This window comes from Rhinolophus hipposideros (assembly GCF_964194185.1).
Source record: "Rhinolophus hipposideros genome assembly, chromosome: 6".
NCBI classification, from domain to species: domain Eukaryota; kingdom Metazoa; phylum Chordata; class Mammalia; order Chiroptera; family Rhinolophidae; genus Rhinolophus; species Rhinolophus hipposideros.
In genome coordinates, this window is record NC_138052.1 from 96787685 (window position 1) to 96806367 (window position 18683).

General features: G+C 52.9%; 1 protein-coding gene across 2 annotated transcripts in view; it reads left to right on the top strand.

Moving 5' to 3' along the window:
• The window catches only part of SH3BP4 (SH3 domain binding protein 4), an 80216-nt gene extending 62085 nt beyond the window's left edge, over positions 1–18131 (top strand). For both annotated transcript variants that reach the window (XM_081051868.1, XM_081051869.1), the window contains 3 exons: positions 4725–7087; positions 15122–15310; positions 16086–18131. In XM_081051868.1, the coding sequence (XP_080907994.1) occupies positions 4725–7087; positions 15122–15310; positions 16086–16310 (2777 nt within the window). In that variant the 3' untranslated portion in view covers positions 16311–18131. The remainder of the gene's footprint in view (positions 1–4724; positions 7088–15121; positions 15311–16085) is intronic.
• Positions 18132–18683: the final 552 nt, after the last annotated feature.

Consider the following 18683-nt stretch of genomic DNA (forward strand, 5'->3'; position numbering starts at 1 on the left):
TTTTTCTGCAAAGGGTCATAGAGGAACTATTTTAAGCCTTCCGAGACATTTGATGTCTGTACAGCTATCCCACTCTGCCGTTGTGGCTTGAAAGCAGTCATGGCAGAGTGTAAACAAATGGACATGGCTGTGTTCCGATAAAAGTGAGCTGGCATCTTAAGATGACTAACCGTGGAACTGGGGGGTCTGTGGGCGGAGCTGGGCTCCCTGTTACTGTCTAGTCCTGACTTCCTGTTAAAACTTTATGGTTCCAACTTCCAGGAGAGGCATTTATTTTATAGGGGCCACCCTTGGAAGAGGTCACTTTTTGCACGTGGGTGGCTGGCCAACAGGTACACGGCTGGAGGCGTGCGTCCTCACACTGCTGTGGTGGTTTTGTTTCTTTTTCTTTCCCAAATAAACCCTCTTGTGGTGGACTACCTGGAGAATGATTGTGTCCAGTCAACAGTTCCAATACAACTTTATTTACAAAGCGAATACCTGCTTTACAGGGGGCTCCAGGTTTTTAAGCGCCCTGTGCCTCTGGGTTTCCCTGATATCCACAAGGATGAGGAGAAAACCCACCTTTTGGTTGCTACTGGTGGGTCATCCATCTTCTTCCTAGAAGCCTGCCCTGACCTCACTCGGCCATGGTCAGTGTCTGCTTTGAGCTCTCCTGGTGCCGTGTGCCTCCCTGCCCCCCACCCACCATCATCATCATGAATGACTTTTCCACAGGTTAACCAGACTCTGGAAATCACTGTGGTGCTGTAGGACCTTCCCCTTCGCTCTTATGTCTGTAGCCCCGGCACAAAGTCAGCTAGACAAGCAATTCTTGAACTAAACTGCTATCTCCCAGATATAATTGTGACCTCTCCCCTGCGGTCCTGACAATCACATGTCCACGCTCTGCCTCCCGCTTTATTCTCTTCCTCTCTGTACCTCTGCGTGTGGCCCAGAGCATCGCGTTCAATGTTCTTCAAAAGAAGACTGACACCGGGAGCTGGGAGACTATTGATAAGGGCAGCAGATTTATTGGGTGTTGCCCTAAATAATTGAACCATTTATTTTTCATAGACTGATAATGAGCATTATTTTATGACCTTAGCCCAGCTCATCACACTTAGTGCTGGAGAGTGTGAGTATAAATTGTGGGCTTGAGGTCAGAGTCTTGAAACAAGGGGCAGAGAGTTGAATTTTAACAAACAATGACAATGATCTGGAGGAGCTACTATTCCTAAAAAGAATACCACAACTTGGGGTGGTGGGGAGACAGAGGACAGCCTGGGGTGTGAGGAGGGGCAGGTCAGTTCCTGGGCAGGGAGTGCCCACAGACCCTCTGGACTCCACTGTCCAGGGCAGCGTTCCAGCCCAGCCGCTCCACACAAATCCACATAGTGAACAGGCTTCAAGGTGGGAATTTATTCTAGCCGAAATATCAGCTGTGCAACCTTCTTCCTCTGCTGCATGTTTTACCTGCATAAGAACTGAGGCACGAGGGTAGGAAATGTACTGTTCAGTGCACTGAACTTCCTGACACCCAGGGAGTGAGCTGTTCCATATTAAAATCAAGGTAGCTGGGAATCTGGGCAGGACTCCCCAGAATTCAAGATGGAACGTGGTGGAGATTTTCCTGCATTTGATTGGATGGAAGTCCCTGTCGCCTGGGGTCCCCAGGCGCTCTGCGGCGGTTGACAGGTGGGGGCCCCTTCTAGAAGGGAGTTCACACCTCTGTCCACCACTCTGGGGGGGCCCTGATCGGAAGGAGCACCTTCCTAGCCTAGTCCTTGAGTGGAACCATTGACCTGCTAAGGTGAGTGCTTGGAATTTTAAGTGAAACTGTTTTTATTTTTCAGTCTGGTGAGACTAAAGTGATAATTTGCATTGATACGTTTTCTTAGGCTATCTACAAAGCCAGCTTAATCGCTTTGGAGTTGTTGTTTTTTTTTAATTAAAAAAAAGAAAGCACTACTGTAAGGGAATTATTCTGGGGGAACATAATAGCGATGTAACTTTTAAGGGACTGTAACAAGATTTTAATAGCTTGCAGGCTTTCTTTAATTTTCATTTGGTTTTAATTTTCATGTGACATTTTCATTAGCTACGTCAAGGAAACAAACGTGGTTTATATGACTGGAGCCCGTGACTAGACAACGAAGTGGGGGCGAAGGTCTTCTCTTACCCCCTAACCACAGCCTGACCCTTCTCCCTTCTTCCCACCTCCTCTTCGAAGCCATTTCCTTTTACTTGGCTGTTTTGTATTTAGCCCTCTCCCTTCCTGGGTAAGTGATTTCTCTTTGGTGTGATTTTGTGGCAGGGGGAGGGGAATTCTCACTTTGCCTGTCTCTGGACACAGCCTTGACTCAATAGCACGGGTGTGACCTTCACGGGTTACAAGCAGCAAGATGAGCCTTCATTCCATGAATCTTCATTGAACATCTGCCATGTGCCAGGCCCTATTCCTAGGATACTGTGGGGAAACATAACACACCCTAATAGAGCTTACACTCTAGGGTGATGGAGTTTTCCCAAAAAAATCCAAGACAGATAAGTAAGGTGCCTGATATATTGGTTGATGATAAGTGCTATGGGGAAAAATAAAATTTGGAGTGGAGATGTCTACCGTAACCTCACCTTCTGTGAGTCCTTATCTTGGGCTAAACATCACTATGCTAAGCACTTTATCAGCATGATTTCATTTAATCCTCATCAGAGCCCATTGAAGGAACCTTTAATCCATCGTGAAGACTTCAGGTTCCAGAGGTAACACAGCTTCTGAGGTCCTGGATTAAAAACCCAGGTCGAGTGATCCCAGAGCCAGATTCTCCCAACACCCAGTCAGAGGACAGTAGGTAACAACCTTCAAGGCCCAGGTGTGCTTTCTACCAAGCATATCTCTGTTACCTAGTTCATGTAAATAAATAGAAACGTCCTGCTCTATTTCCTAAGACTTGGCCAAGGAAATACAATTTAATTTTCATTATTTCCTTTCACAGGAAAGGGAAACTGGCAGGTGGGGATTTTTTCGGAGGGCGAATTTGATAGAATAGAATGTTGACTTAATCATATATTAGAGAAGATGTGGTTGTAGTTCAACTGAAAATGTGGTCCTTTCTCTGCTTGGTACATAGGCAGCTTTAAAAGAAAAGCTTCCTTTCAATTAGTTTGTTACAGGAAGCCAGATTACCAGCAAACTGTAAACGAAAGGCACAGTTTGGGTGGGGGAAGGGAAGAAGTATAAGGGGTTATTTCCATCAGAAAGAACGTCATCCTCTGTATATACTTTGTCAACTATGGGAGGGAGATAAAACACTTAGGTCTGGAATGATCCATTATTTTTCAAAACACACACCACTTGTTTTCCAGGACTTATGTTTGACTATTCCAATTTCTGTCTACACTGGAAACATTCGTTGTTAGACGCCAAGAACCATAAATTAGCTTGTGTCACTTTCTAAAGTGTTGAGATTTTTCAGACTATTTAAACAGTTCAAAACTAATGTGAACTCCAAGCAGACATAAACCTTTGATTTTTAAGGTATGTGGGAGAGGCCGTTGCCACATTGTTGTTTTGAATGATCATTTCAAGGAGGTTGAAAGAGACCTCAGAAATTTTACTTCATATAAACAGTTTGATGAAGAGTGGGTACAACTTGGAAATGAGAGAAAAGGGCCTGAGAGTGGAGGGAACTGTCCCCTCCACTTACGTATTTCGTGTTGATGGCAGAAAACAGGGTCTGCTCCTAAACACGAGGGATGCTTTAGAGGCTCTTTTCCAGTACCTGGTTACATGCCACGTGTCACTTAACTCTGAACATCACTGTGTTTTCCAAGTAAATCACATTCAGCTTTTCTACTACTGTCGGGGAGGGCAGTTTGTCCTCTAACCTTACAGGTTCTTTCGGCTGGTCTAATTAAATTGACGTAAGACAAAGTAACAGAAGAAACACAAACTTAATCACATATGTACATTGGGGCCCCACAAGAATATAAGACCACGGGGCAGTCAGGCCAAAAAAAGCTTCTATGCCAACCTGAGCTGAGGAGAAGGAGGTTGGAGGGCTGGAAGTTCAAAGGGGAGGAAGACAGTTCCCAGGAAGAGCAAATGTTTAATAAACAAATGTTTGCCCTGCCACGCAGACACAATGGGACGCAGAGAGGAGCGGCCCAGCCCACCATGCCTGGCTCACACTCTCTGTAGTTCTCTCCGGTGATAGTTCTCTTCCTGGACAGGCCGCTATCTAAATTCTTTTAGGTCGTTCAGGGGAAGGTAAAAAGGTTTTCCTGAGTCTTTTGGGCGTTGATTGTCTTCAGCTCAGTATAGGCACATTTTGGGGGGGCCTGTTCTGCTCTCCTTCACTACCTAGCAGCATTTCCTGTCGGTTAGTTAGATAAAGAAAATTTGGGTCAAAATGAGATGTTTGAAACACAGGGACATGGTAACCGTTCCGCTGAGCTGACTTGCTTTTCTGAGGATGGTGGAGACACTTCCTGCGTGGCCTCCCCTGACTCGAGTGTCACACGGAGACGTGATGGCATGTGCTCAAGCACCCGTGGGCTCATCAGTTTGTCGGCCAGAGAATTACACAGCAGATTTCACTTTGGTTGGTTTCTGTGAGTTACTTGCCCGGCTCCCTGCCCGCGTCTGCTGGGGTTTGTTTCTTAGGCCACCTGGTTTTGGACAGTGTCCTGCAACCCCGCCGGCCATGTCCTCACCTTCTGTTCTTTGTTTGTGTTTCGCGCAGTGCCTTCTCCCAGTGCCTTGCTAGGAGACAATCCCACACCTTTTGGAAATGCAAAGGAAGTGATCGCAATCAAGGACTACTGCCCCAACAACTTCACCACCCTGAAGTTCTCCAAGGGTGACCATCTCTACGTCTTGGACACGTCAGGTGGGGAGTGGTGGTATGCGCACAACACTACAGAGATGGGCTACATCCCGTCCTCCTATGTGCAGCCCTTAAACTACCGGAACTCCACCTTAAGTGACAGTGGGATGATTGACAATCTTCCCGACAGCCCAGACGAACTAGCCAAGGAGTTAGATTTGCTCGGAGGGTGGATGGATGACAAGAAGGGACCCGGCAAAACCTACAGTAACAACCCTTTCTGGAATGGGGTCCAAACAAACCCATTTCTGAATGGGAACGTGCCGGCAATGCCCGGCGTGGATGAGCTGGGGCCCAGAAGTACTGTGGATTTACTGCTCTTTGATACCGGCCCATCTTCCTTCACTGAGTCCAGTCTGGCCACTACGAGCAGCAGCACCGGTAACATTTTAGATGAGCTGCCGGCCACAAATCAACTCCACGCCGAGCCGCCCAGCAAGCGGGACAACCCGTTCTTCAGAAGCAAACGTTCCTACAGTCTGTCGGAGCTCTCTGTGCTCCAAGCCAAGTCTGATGCGCCCACGTCCTCGGGGTTTTTCACGGGCTTGAAGTCACCGGCCCCCGAGCAATTCCAGAGCCGGGAGGACTTCCGAGCTGCCTGGCTGAGCCACCGGAAGCTGGCCCGGTCTTGCCACGACTTGGACTTGCTGGGCCAAAGCCCCGGGTGGGGCCAGACACAAGCCGTGGAAACAAACATTGTGTGCAAGCTGGATAGTTCCGGGGGCTCTGTGCAGCTACCTGATACTAGCATCAGTATCCATGTGCCCGAGGGCCACGTGGCTCCAGGGGACACGCAGCAGATCGCCATGAAAGCGCTGCTGGACCCCCCCTTGGAACTCAACAGTGACAAGTGCAGCAGCGTCAGCCCAGTGCTGGAGGTGAAGCTGAGCACCCTGGAGGTGAAAACCTTTATCATCTTGGAGATGAAAGTTTCAGCCGAGGTGAAAAATGACATTTTTAGCAAAAGCACAGTGGGCCTCCAGTGCCTGAGGAGCGACTTAAAGGAAGGGCCGTATGTCCCCATCCCACTCACCTACAGCTATGGGGACACGGTCCAGGTGCATCTGGACAACCTGGAGCCCTGTATGTACCTGGCCATTGTGGCCCACGGCCCGAACATTCTCTACCCTTCCACCGTGTGGGACTTCATCAATAAAAAAGTCACAGTGGGTCTCTACGGCCCCAAACACATTCACCCATCCTTCAAGACCGTGGTGACCATTTTTGGGCACGATTGTGCCCCAAAGACTCTCCTGGTCAGTGAGGTCACCCGTCAGGCCCCCAGCCCTGCCCCAGTGGCCCTGCAGCTCTGGGGCAAGCACCAGTTCGTCTTGTCCCGGCCCCAGGACCTCCAAGTCTGCATGTTTTCCAATATGACCAATTATGAGGTCAAAGCCGGTGAACAGGCCAAAGTCGTGAGGGGCTTCCAGGTGAAGCTGGGCAAGGTGAGCCGTCTCATCTTCCCCATCACCTGCCAGAACCCCAGCGAGCTCTCCGACTTCACCTTGAGGGTCCAGGTGAAAGACGACCAAGAGGCCATCCTGACCCAGTTCTGCGTCCAGACTCCTCAGCCACCCCCCAAAAGTGCCGTCAAGCCGTCCGGGCAGAGACGGTTTCTCAAGAAGAACGAGGTCGGGAAAATCATTCTGTCCCCATTCGCTGTCAGTACCAAGTACCCGACTTTTCAGGACCGCCCGGTATCCAGCCTCAAGTTCGGCAAGCTGCTCAAGACCGTGGTCCGGCAGAGCAAGAACCACTACCTGCTGGAGTACAAGAAGGGCGACGCCATCGCCCTGCTCAGCGAAGAGAAGATCCGGCTGAAGGGGCAGCTATGGACCAAGGAGTGGTACATCGGCTACCACCAGGGGAAGGTGGGCCTGGTGCATGCCAAGAACGTGCTCGTGGTGGGCAAGGCCAGGCCCAGCCTGCTGTCCGGGCCCGAGCTGAGCACAACGCTGCTGCTGGAGCAAATCCTGCGGCCGTGCAAGTTCCTCACCTACATTTACGCCTCCGTCCGGACGCTGCTCATGGAGAACATCAGCAGCTGGCGCTCCTTCGCCGACGCCTTGGGCTATGGGAACCTCCCGCTCACCTTTTTCTGCCGAGCGGAGCTGGACAGTGAGCCTGAGCGGGTGGCATCTGTGCTGGAGAAGCTGAAGGAGGACTGTAACAACACGGAGAACAAAGACCGCAAGTCCTTCCAGAAGGAGCTCATGATGGTAAGTGCCCCGCGGGATTTGCATCCGGGGCGGAGGGGTCGAAATCCAGCGTTTTCCTAACCCACGTGGGCACAGCTGTGGTTTAGTGAACCCGGACCACTGTCTGGGCTCATCTTTGCTTCTGAAATACATGGGCGGGTTTTAAGCATGCAACTGGGGGCCTGTGAGGGTCATTCCAGTCTCTTTTCCCACTGCATTTGTGAGCCCCTCACAGGTGTCAGAATGGGTCTCCTCATTCCCAGTAGGATGGGGACATCAGGGGGCCCAGTGCTCCAATTGGCTCTGTTTAAGGTTTATACTTTCATCAAATTCCCAACAGGATCTATGACTCAGAAATTTTAAGAACCACTGCCCCAAAGTCTGTCTTTATTTCGATGTGAGTTTTCCTCTGTGTGTCGCACCGAAGGCTTCCACATGTCTCTGCGTTACTGTTTCCTCTTCCTCCTCTTGTGTGTGTTCACGTCGGGGGTGACGACAGCCTCTGTGTTGCCAGCGCAACCGGGAACTGGAATCCTAAGAAGTAAAAGGGGGAAGTTGGTGTCACATTACGTAGGCACCCTGGTCCACCGGCCCACTGGGAAGCACGCGCTGGACCCTTCACTGCTCCAGCAGGCCTGGCTCTGCCCCAGTCCCACACCCCACAGGCAACCCCACTCTCACAAGTTGGTTATGCTCTGGTAGTGACCTTGGAGAAGCTTCAAAAGGTCCTCTTGGCATCTGTCATTGAGTCTGCTGGACATTCTCTACCGACTTCTTTCTAGGCTAGAAGCCATCTCAGCTCCCTCCCCATCCTCCTGATAAGGACACATCTCTAGTTTTTGTTCCTGTGGGAAAACCTGTGGGACTTGGTTCGATGCTTTTCTTCCTTGTTCCACCGACTACAGACCGCCTTTTTTGCCTCCTCACTTTTGTAACTTTTGGTGCCGTTTCTGCCACGTCTACTCCCCTCAGTACCTGCCATTTGGTGTGAGTGCCTCTTGGAACGGGTCAGCCTGGTGTTGACCTACTGCACACACGTTTCTCTGCCGCCCCCTGGATCCAGGGGACAGGCGGGTACTGTGCCCTGTGGCATGGCCACTGCTGCAGGGAGTGTGTGCAGCAGCCTGGGAGGGAGCGGAGCGTGAAGGAAGACCCCTTGGCAGTGGCCCACAGCAATCTAACGTGCCAGGCGCGTGGAGCGGAGTGAGAACCTGACGTTGCCCAGAGGAAGGAGCTGGAAACTTTCAGTGGCGGCGGGTAGAGAAGTGACCCTGGCAACCAGGAGGTTTTTGTGGCATCTGTGATGGCAGCTGTACTGGAGAGGACACGGGGTTGCCATGGCTTGGGGTGAGCAGAGGCAGCAGGGAATCCCCTAGACAAGGTGTGGGCCCCCCACAGTGAGGACTCCCTTCATGGCACACCTCGCTGGCCCGCCTATAAAATCGTTCCTGAAAGCTCGTGTCAGGCCTGAGCTCCATGGATGGACCTGGCACAGAGGGTGGGGAATGCGCTTCCCTCTCTCCAGCCTCAGGCTGGGATTCTCCATCAATAGTGGAATCGTGCTTTCAATGGAGCGTCAACAGTATCCATTGTGCCTTCGTTACAGCTAAAAAAACGCTTGCCCATTCTGGGCGCAGGTGAAAATGAACCAACCTGAGCAGCGCCTTCCCAGCTATGGAAAAATGTCTGAGGAGGTGGCTTTTCCTTCCATTTCCTCATTTCTTTTCAGAAGACTTACATGATTGCTCTTTTTGTTCAACTTGGGGGTCTTTCTCTGAGAGCAGATTCTTTGGTTGGCCTCCCTAGGTTAGTGTGTGTGTGGCTGGGCCCTCCCTCCACCCCTGCCAGCCCCACACCCTCCTCCTCTGCCAGCCCCACACCCTCCACCCCTGCCAGCCCCACACCCTCCTCCGCTGCCAGCCCCACACCCTCCACCCCTGCCAGCCCCACACCCCCAGTGGCTCCCAGACTCCCAGAGAGGAGGAAATGAAACTTGATCTTGGCAGGAGCATGGCCTGAGGCAAGGTTAGACTTGTGGTGCTGAAGTGAAACCGGTTTTGCAAGGTTACTATCTCCTCATCATCTCTTAGCAGCAGATTTGAATGGTTGGCCAAACTTCTAGAAACCACAGACTGACGTATCCCAGCGTGTCTGAGGAGTCCCTGGAAACCAGGTGTTTTATTTCCAGGGACTTAGAAATCAGGGAGCATGGATCTAACCTGCCCCCCTCCACCCTGTCACAACCAGACCCCCTCTTCCCTAAATCTGGTCATGAAGACAGTCTTCTGTTTAATAATGATTCCTTGGTTTGGAAACCGTGATTAAATGAATTAGACGGGGTGAAGACTTTGGACCGCAAATGTGCAGGGAGGTGGGAAGGAAAGGAATCAAATAAGAGTGGCCCGTCTGCCCACTGCCATCAGAATGGGTCAGGCCCCTTCCTGTGCCCCCAGGCTGTGAGGCCCGTTCCTCCACCTCCCTCTCGTGGACCATACGCGCTCCCTGCACACCAGCCACCCCGGCCTTTTCGCTGCCCCTGCCTCAGGCCTCTGCGCATGCTATTCCCTCTGTCTGGAATTCTCTTCCCCACCTCTGATTTCACGTGGCTGGCTTTTCATCTCCTTCCGGTAGGACAGCTCAAGCCTCATCTTTTCAGACCTTTCCCACAACTCTCGACAAAGCTACCTTGTGCCTCTGGGTGCCTGCATCTCATCATTCCTATGACTGTCGTCTCGCGGCACTTTCTGAAATGCGAAATGGCCTTGTGTACTCATGTGTCTTACTGTTACACCAATTGAATGCAGAATCCACGAGAGAAAGGACCCTGGCATGTAGGAAACACTCAGGCATTTGGTGAGGGAGGGAGGGAGGGAAGGAGGGAGGGAGGGAGGGAGAGAGGGAGGGCGGGCGCAGGCTGAGACTCTGACCTGGACGCAGCGTCCCGTGGTCAGATGGCGCTTCTGTTCTTCGGTTCCATTCCCTCTCTGTGGTTTTAGTGCGTAGTTTCCGTATCAGAGCTTGTCCTGCAGGCTTCCTGTGTGACACGTGGGCTCCTGGGGTGGTCTGCACATTCTCACCCACATGGTTTGTGACCCCTATGGGAGGATGACCCTTCTGTTCCCGGCCCGCCGAGCTCTCCAATAGAAGCTGTGCCTGTCAGTGACAGACGAGGGCCATCCAATGCCAAGGATACCCCAGACCATTGAAAGTGGAGGGAGGGGTGATGTTGGGCTGAGTCCAAGGACAGGAGCAGGGCGGGGGGAGCCCTGGGGGTCAGAGGACATTGAATGGACCCCTGGGGAGACACTGGAGTGGGCACCACACGTCTGATGAGCTTTTGAAGTCAGTCTGTTGTCAAAGGCAGGACAGGGACAGCTGAGCAGCAGGTGTGTGGCTGCTGCTTCTAACAGCCAGGAAGGGCTGGCGCAGACAGCAGGAGTGGGTATTGGCTCGGCGCTTGCTGGACATCTCTGGTGCCTGCGCGGTGCTGGGGGTGCTGGCACTGGGCTTTCGAAGGATGCGGACCATTCACTCGAGGAAGACTTGGAATGAAGGGTCAGCGAGTGCCAGGCCGACTTGGAATGGGCCCCGAAGAAAAGGAACTCCTTGGGGTGGGTGGACCAGGGAAAGGCACATTGGGGGTGATGCCGGAGGGCCGTGCAGGTACCCACTCCATGGGGAGGGGCTGTCAGCTCAGAGCACCGTGTGGGCAAGGGCAGGGGTGCAGAGGAGCACGGGCAGGGCAAGAATAACGGTTCGTGGGGCGATGGGGTGGTGGCCTGGAGCCGCATAGGCCAGTGGTGCTGCTCCTCGTCCCACAGGCACTGAGGGGTTCAGTGTCTTGGGGGAAGTGAACGGGAGTCCCAGTGGGTCCCGCATCCCTGCTTCTGTGAGTCCAGTTGTGTCCCTACTCCTGGCCGCGACCCAGGGTCGGAGCCACTCAGGAGGCAGTCAGCGAGTGCTCAGCCCTGCGAGTCTTCCCTTCAGAGGAGCACGACGCCCGAGGGTAGGGACCTAATTTTAATAGTCATCCTGGATTTACTCTTGTTAAGACAACAAGTGGGCAGTTCATTTTTAGCAGACGTGGCAGGTGACAGGTGACAGATGCGGGCCAAGTTAAAGGGCTGCCAGGTTGGGGACACCCTCACAAACTTGTGTATAGATTCCTTGGCCATTTACCTCCCCCATCTGATTCCAAACCTGGCAGCCCGTAGTGAGAGGGGCTCGGTCTGCAGCCAGCCCTTCGCTTCTTCCCTCCTCACCCGGCAGGTAGGGTTTGGATGGCTGGTTGGCCCGGGGTCTGCGGTCTGACCTGCATCGTGGACCTGCCCTGCAGTGCTGGTGACAGGCTGTTTGTTTTCATGCCCTTTGTTCTCATCAGTGACCTTCGGGGCTGCAGGGGTCATTGGGTTTGCACAGCTGGCTTGGCTCCGTCTGGGTTTTGTTTTTTTCGGAATGAAAATAGTCCTCATTGATTTTTCTATTTGTAAAGACAGCACATGCTTCTTTGGCGTTGATATTTTGCAGTGCTGAAGAGCAAAAGCAGAAGCAGAGGTCTTCCCAGAGGTGACCCAGAGGCGTATGCCGTGGTGATTGCTCCGCCCCCGGGGGTGTGGCCACACGTGCCGTCCCACATTCTGCCTCTCCTAGTCGCGCGTGTACATGGGTAGCTTTCTGTGCCTGCCGTGCAGGCCAGGGGCACTCGGTGTGGGCAGGTGCTGTTGGTCCTCGGTCTGGGAGGGGCGTACGGCTTCCGTCTGCCCTTTACAGATGCCCTCGCCCGTGTGTGCCTGCATGCTCATCGCGCTTGTTCCATGACGATATTCTGGAAGCTGCAGGCCCACTGCAGGGAGTTGAGAACACGTGTTGACTCCATGGCAAGTGTCACTTTGGGGCGAGCAAGGCCTGGGAACGACAGAAGAGTGTTTTAAAGGCCCTGCAAGTGTCAGGTGCTGCTGCTGAAGCACGTGGACTGAATGATGCCTGTGTGTGAGTACGTACACCCTTCCTGCTCCAGGAAAGTGGCACCTGGGCTGCCCTAGGCGGGGTCCACGCGCGCGTTTCCAACGGTCGACAGGTGGACAGAGAGAACAGCTTGCATTTCTCAGAATCTGTGTGTCCTGCGCCCAGAGCCCCTGGGGAGAGAGCGGTTTGGACCGTTTCTTCCAGGAATGACCTGAGCCGGAAGCAGGTGACTGGCGTGTTGTATAAGAAAGCGAGGCCGCCTCTGAGGCAGGCAGCTGAGCACACACGCGTTTGCCTTGTGAGTCCTGTGCTCCACCAGCACGCCCTCTCAGGACAGCCAGCGTGGCTGGAGGGAGGCCTGCCTGGCTCGTGGGTCTGGGCTTAAACCACTCCACACCAAAAGAATCTAAATCAGAAATTTCACCAATTTATCACATATCCCTCCCCCGTGCACACAAACACATATGTAGGCACTCTTTATATCTCCTGAAATTCAAAGCTAGTAAACCCTGAAGTTTTTTAAACAACTTCACTTGAATATATCAAAATTCAAAATGGAAACATCATGTGTTAAAATATCAGAAGTTGCAATGAAACGTAACCCAGGCCAGTTTTTGATGTCACGTGGTGCCTACAGAGCTGGAAAGGCCATTGGCCTGAGGACCAAGAGGTCTGGATCTCCCTCCACCCCTGTCACCTCAAGCTGGGAGGGCCCTGGGCAGCCACGTGGAGTCTGCAGGTGTCTAACACAGACAGCGTGCGGCCCACACAGTGGTAAGAGCTGGGGCCGGGCTGCCTGGAGGGTCTGGCTCTGATTCTCAGCGGGTGTGGGAGCCCCTCACGTCCCCTTCTCAGCTTAACCTGCAAAACGAGGTGAGTTAGGCACCTGCCTCCTGTTGGGTTCTGAGCTGTGGGTGAGCCCAGTGTCCCGCTCACTGGAAGTACTCAGTAATAGTAACTTATTAAAAAAACAGACCCAGTAAAGGACCATGTGGTCCCCCAGCTCCCTTCCGGCCTGCCCCATGTAGAGCTAGTTGCCAACCGGTCTGATCCAGGGCGGCATCAGAGTAATCTGTCACCGTCACTCGTGTTTTAAATCGCAGGCATTGAGGGGCCAGCTGGGGTGTCTAGCTGAAAGGTTTTTGAGTCACCCAGCCCAGCTAATGCTCTTACCAGAGAAGTCATTGCTCCTTCGTGTTGTTAGGCTCCCCCAAGAAAACATAAAATATGGATTAGGGAGCTTAGTCTAAAATAGCGGTTCTCTTGGAAAGAAAGCAGTCCGGCACATTGTAACACTGACTCGGGCTGCCGCCTCTTCCCAGAACCAGTAGCAGAGAACCTGCGGGAGCTGTGTGTTTGGCTCAGTGGGGGTGGGGCTGTTGGCTTGTTGCTTGTAACACCTTATCTGTGGGGTCCTGAAGTGACTGACATGAGGTGCTGGGGCAGAGGGTTGAGGGACGGCGAGAACGCCAGGCCAGGTGACCGCTTCTGCTCCTACATCTCCTTGGTCTCATCCTTACCTATCCAAAGTCCCAAGGGAGTGTCAGGGACCATCTCCAGGGGCGCCTCGGAGGCCCGCTGCCCAGGAAGCCACGTCTTTTCCCATCGTCGGGGTGTGCTGGGTGTTAGAGGCTCCGTGGACGAGAGTGGGGGTGGGACGAGCCTTCCATGGTACAGGACAGTGACTTCCAGCACGCGCTCTCCTGCCCTCCTGGGGTCCTGTTGGTGATGACTTCCTGGCCACCTCAAAGCCGCATGCTAACCGTGCTGGCCTCATCCATAATTAGGGTCACTCCAGACCCACTTACGTGACACCCAGCAGCTACATGTAAGTGGGGTGACAACCCATATACATCTCGCGTGTGCAGACCAACGGAGCTGCTGGTTTGTGCAGCTGCTTTGGTTGCGTTTCTTTATGCCGGAAATGATGAAGCTGCACTGAATACATCAGGCGGTGGGGCCTTGTGTGTGGAAGCCTGCCCTTTCCTAGAAAGGAGTCAAGTCCCAAGACGGCCGCGTGCTTGGCAGGGCGGAGCAGGGCCTTGAGCAGGGCTGTGCCGTTCCCTCCTTCCCGGGGTGATTGGCAGTCCTACCCCCCCCTGTTCCCTCCATAGTTAATGACCCCTGTCCTTAGAGGGCACTGGAAAGTTCCTGCGACCTTGACAGACAGCCTCTTGGTGGTATGCCCTGTTGCAGCCTTAGACCTCTTCTGCTTTCTTTATTCTCCCCTCCATGGGGGCCTGCACTGTGTCCCGCAGACCTGAGCCCCTGGTCTCAGTCAGAGCTGCAGACCCTGATGTGAGTCTGGCACCCGCCGCTCCGTGCCCGTGGAGCGCTCCCTCTGGCCGAGTCAGCGGTCACACTCGGCAGGTCCAGCTCACCCCCTGGGGCCCAGGCCAGGCCGTCTCTCTTAGCCAAGAGCATCATTTGCTCTCAGTTGCCCCATTGGGGGTGGGAGCAGAATGAACACCGGTCATCCACACTCAGCCTGTGTTTTTGTGTCCTGGGGTTGCCTGTGTTTTTGTGTCCTGGGGTTGCCGTCGCAAAGCAGCACCAACAGGGAGGCTCGAAACAACAGCAGTTTATCCTCCCACGGTTCTGGAGGTGCCGGCAGGGTCAGTTCCTTTCTGGAGGCTGTGGGTGAGGGGGGTCCGGCCTGTGCCTCTGTCCCGGCTCCTGGCTGCTGCAGTGTCGTGGCCGCCTCAGCCCATCTCCGCCTCTGTCCTTACCTGCACTTCTTCCCTCGGTCTCTCTCTGTTTCTCTTTTTGTAAGCACACCAGTCATTGGAGGAGGGGCCCATTCCAATCCAGTACGACCTAATTTTAACTAATCACGTCTGCGAAGACCCTACTTCCATATACGGTCACATCCTGAGGTTCCAGGTGGACACAGGTTTTGAAGGAGGACACTGGTAAACCCTGTCCACCCTGCAAATCATGGCTTACCCCGCATCCCGGGAGTCGCGGTGGAGCTGGGGTCCGGGGGCATTTCCTGGGCCTCCCAGCACTTGCCTCTGCCCGGAAAGGGAACTCCGCGGGCAGCCAGGGCCACCCTCGCTGCTGCCTCTCACCCTGCTCGTTCCTCCGCAGGCCTTACTGAAGTTGGACTGCCAGGGCCTGGTGGTCAGACTCATCCAGGACTTCGTGCTCCTAACCACGGCCGTCGAGGTGGCGCAGCGCTGGAGGGAGCTGGCCGAGAAGCTGGCCAAGGTGTCCAAGCAGCAGATGGACGCGTACGAGTCTCCCCACCGGGACAGGAACGGGGTGGTGGACAGCGAGGTGAGCAGGGGCCGTGTCCCTCCGCCTGGGAGATGCAATCGCAGCAGTGTCTACTTGAGAGCGTTTTTACGAGGACAGAATGAGCTGAGTGGGAGCGCGTATGCCCAGCACACAGCCGGCTCTCCCTGAGCAGGGCCTGGTCTCACCCTTCTTGGGGTGGACAATTGTGAGTCCCACTCTGACTCTGCCAGGAAATGGCAAGTTGGAACCGCATGGGCAGAACCGCCCATCCCTGGCTAATCCCCATCTTCATTCCGATTGAATAACGCACGAGCGGAACCCTGTGAGATCAGCTCTGCTCTGGGTCTCTACCCAGGACCCTGCTGGATACCTGGGGTGTACGGGCCAGGGCTGGCCGGGTTCTTACTCAGAGACTCTTCTCTCACTTGTGTGTGGAGGTCGCTTTACGCTCCCAGAGACCTAGGAAGCAGGAAGTCCCAAGTGTAAGGGTGTCCTTTATTAACATGGTGAACTTCTAAATAAATGACACAGATTAAAAGGGCCGCAGGGATTGTCAGGAGAGAAGTCTTTTGTTTGTTCGGACGCCATGTGCTACATAGCTGCTAGTATCGCGCATGTGGCATTGTCCTAGGAATGTGCTGGCCTGGGACAGACGGTTCCACCTGTTTCTTTGTATCTGTTTTCCTCTTTTTTAAAAGAGTAGCATAAAATAATGAGCCGAGGAACTGGAGCAGGTAATGGGATTGAATCTCTTACTGTCCTCTAACCTTTTTCCTCTCCCCTTCCCTTTGTTTTGGACGACTCCACCATCCAGGCCATGTGGAAACCCGCGTATGACTTTTTACTAACCTGGAGCCACCAGGTCGGGGACAGCTACCGGGATGTCATCCAGGAGCTGCACACAGGCCTGGACAGAATGAAGAACCCCATCACCAAGCGCTGGAAACACCTCACGGGCACCCTGATTCTGGTGAACTCCCTGGACATTCTGAGAGCGGCCGCCTTCAGTCCTGCGGACCAGGACGACTTTGTGATTTGAACAGGTCCCCCCACCTGCTGCTGCTCTGGGGCGCGCGTCCTCTGACGGTCCTGGATGCCCGTGCAGTCACGTGGAGTGGGGGGGGAGGGAGGGAGGGCCGGCTGCTCAGACACATCCAGGGTCGCTCCGGGCCAGAGCCGCCCCCCAGGGCCAACCACATGCCACGCTCCACCCGCCGCTACCAGGGCGGGGAGGCCTGGAGGGAATTTCTACTGCAGGTCATTGCCAATCAGATAGCTTTCTATTTGTTAAGTATACGTTTAAATTTAAAGTCACTTTTTTTAAAGTATGGTGGGGAGGGGACAAATGCGAAAGGTGGTATCTAACTTTTTTAATGGACCGTAAAGATTAAAAACAAAAAAAACTTTAGGGGAAGATGCTGTTGAGGTTTTTATGTTCTATAAAGACCTTTTTAAATTATGTGACAGATGTATATATGTATTTAAAAGTCACTGGGGGCATTTCTTATTCCCAGGCACACTTGGCATTTCAACACCTAGCACTGGAAGATGCTCGTTGGAGTGTTGGACCTTTTCCACTCCATCCTCGTAAAAGAGTAAATCGGATAGGAACCATGGTTTTTCAGTCAGTACAGCTCAAGCTCATTCTCCCTGAGAACGTCCTGGGTCCTGCTGTCCCCTCTTGTTGTTATTGTTTTCCATCCCTTTGCCTCATGGTGCAGTAAATGACCAGCCACGGTGCACGTGGACCTTTTTGTGGGCAACACTAAGTCCCCCACGAGTAATTGGTGCCCTTGAGATGAGGACTCAGCTGGGAAGTTCTTCATGGCCCCTTCCTGTATGCAGTTAGTCATTCAAAAGAAACGGTGCCAGCTGTGAGTGAGGAGGTCCCTGCGGGCTAACATGCCATCGTCTAGTTTCTCCCTGGGGGCAGGGGAGCGCGTCCTGCAGAGCTCCGCCCTCCGGTGGGTATGAAGGAAACTTCACCACAAAGGACACCCTGTGCTGGTGTGCAAGGGTGCCTGCTGTCACTTGCCAAACCCCACTTCATTTCATCTAAAATTCAACCCCTCTGCCTTCCTGCTGAGTCCCATGTCTCCTTGGAAATGGATGGTATCAGGAAGCCATTTTTATTTATAATATAGAGTATCTGAGCAGGAGGAACATTCTGAAAATGAAAACATCTCCCACGTAAAATCTAGGACTTGGCAAAAGTGTCGTATCGATGACTTTTCTGGTTGTAGATCAACTTGCCTTGTTGAGTTCTATGCTTGCACTGTAGCCGTGACATCTTACAAGGAATAAGGAGCAGAACTGAAGAAATATCTGGTGGATCCACAGAGCTGGTCCCCAGGAGTGTGCCAGGACACGCACTGTGCTCGTATGACGTGATGTTGGGCCACTTGGGGCCCCAAATCTCATTCTCCTCGTCTGCTTTCTCGAAACATGTTAACTACTTAGTCTAATCAATGCATAACCCCTTGTTGGGCTGAGACATTCTTTTATCTCTCTTGATTCATTTACTGAAGATCAACAGGCTAGAAAAACAATACACACACACACACACACACACACACACACAAAGAAAACCACTATGTATATTATGCTGCAAGGACCAAGATACACAATTCCCCAGTCATCACGAAACAACCTTAAACCCTGCTTTTCGACTGTCCGCCTTCGTTCTTTCCAGAGATCATCTCTCACCTTTTCCCCAAAGAAGAAACAAAACCAGTTGCACCTTAAACCATGGATATTTTTCCTCAGGGGCTTAAAATAGTTTCCTATGCAACATGCCTTGTAGCACAAATTAAATCCTACAAAAGTTGCAGTAAATTTTATTTGGATATTTTGACCTATTAAGTGTGTGTGTGTTTTTTCCATACCCAACCAAACTTGAAATACGACCTATAGTGTAAGTGTCTGTGCACAGGACAATGGCTCCTCCCCTAACAGTCACCCCTGGATGACAGTGTGACGGCTGGGTTAGCTAATAATTTAATTGCTCGTGGAACAGGGGTCTCCGTCTTCGCTGACCAGTGGGTATCAGTGTGGCCCAGAGCACCCAAAGGGTGCAATGGGTGACTTGCCTTTTTCTTGGCCCAGTGTCCCTGGTGCTCCCAATCCCACAATACGCAGTTTAGGACTGAGCCGTTTCTGCGTGTCAGGCATCGTCCCTAGGGACTAGCTGCAGCACGCGGGACTCCCACGGGCCGGCCCTCCCCTCTTTGTGCCCTAGGAATACTGTGTTGTCCGGGGAGAAAATGAGGTGGGGGAGTGACTTATGGAGACCAGCCCCACCTAGAGGTGGTGGGAGGCTTGGGGCTCAGGAAAGCCTCCTTGAAAAGTGACTGTAACCCAAGATCTGAAGGCCGAGTAGGAACGAGCTAGCCCAAAGCCAGACCAGACCAGC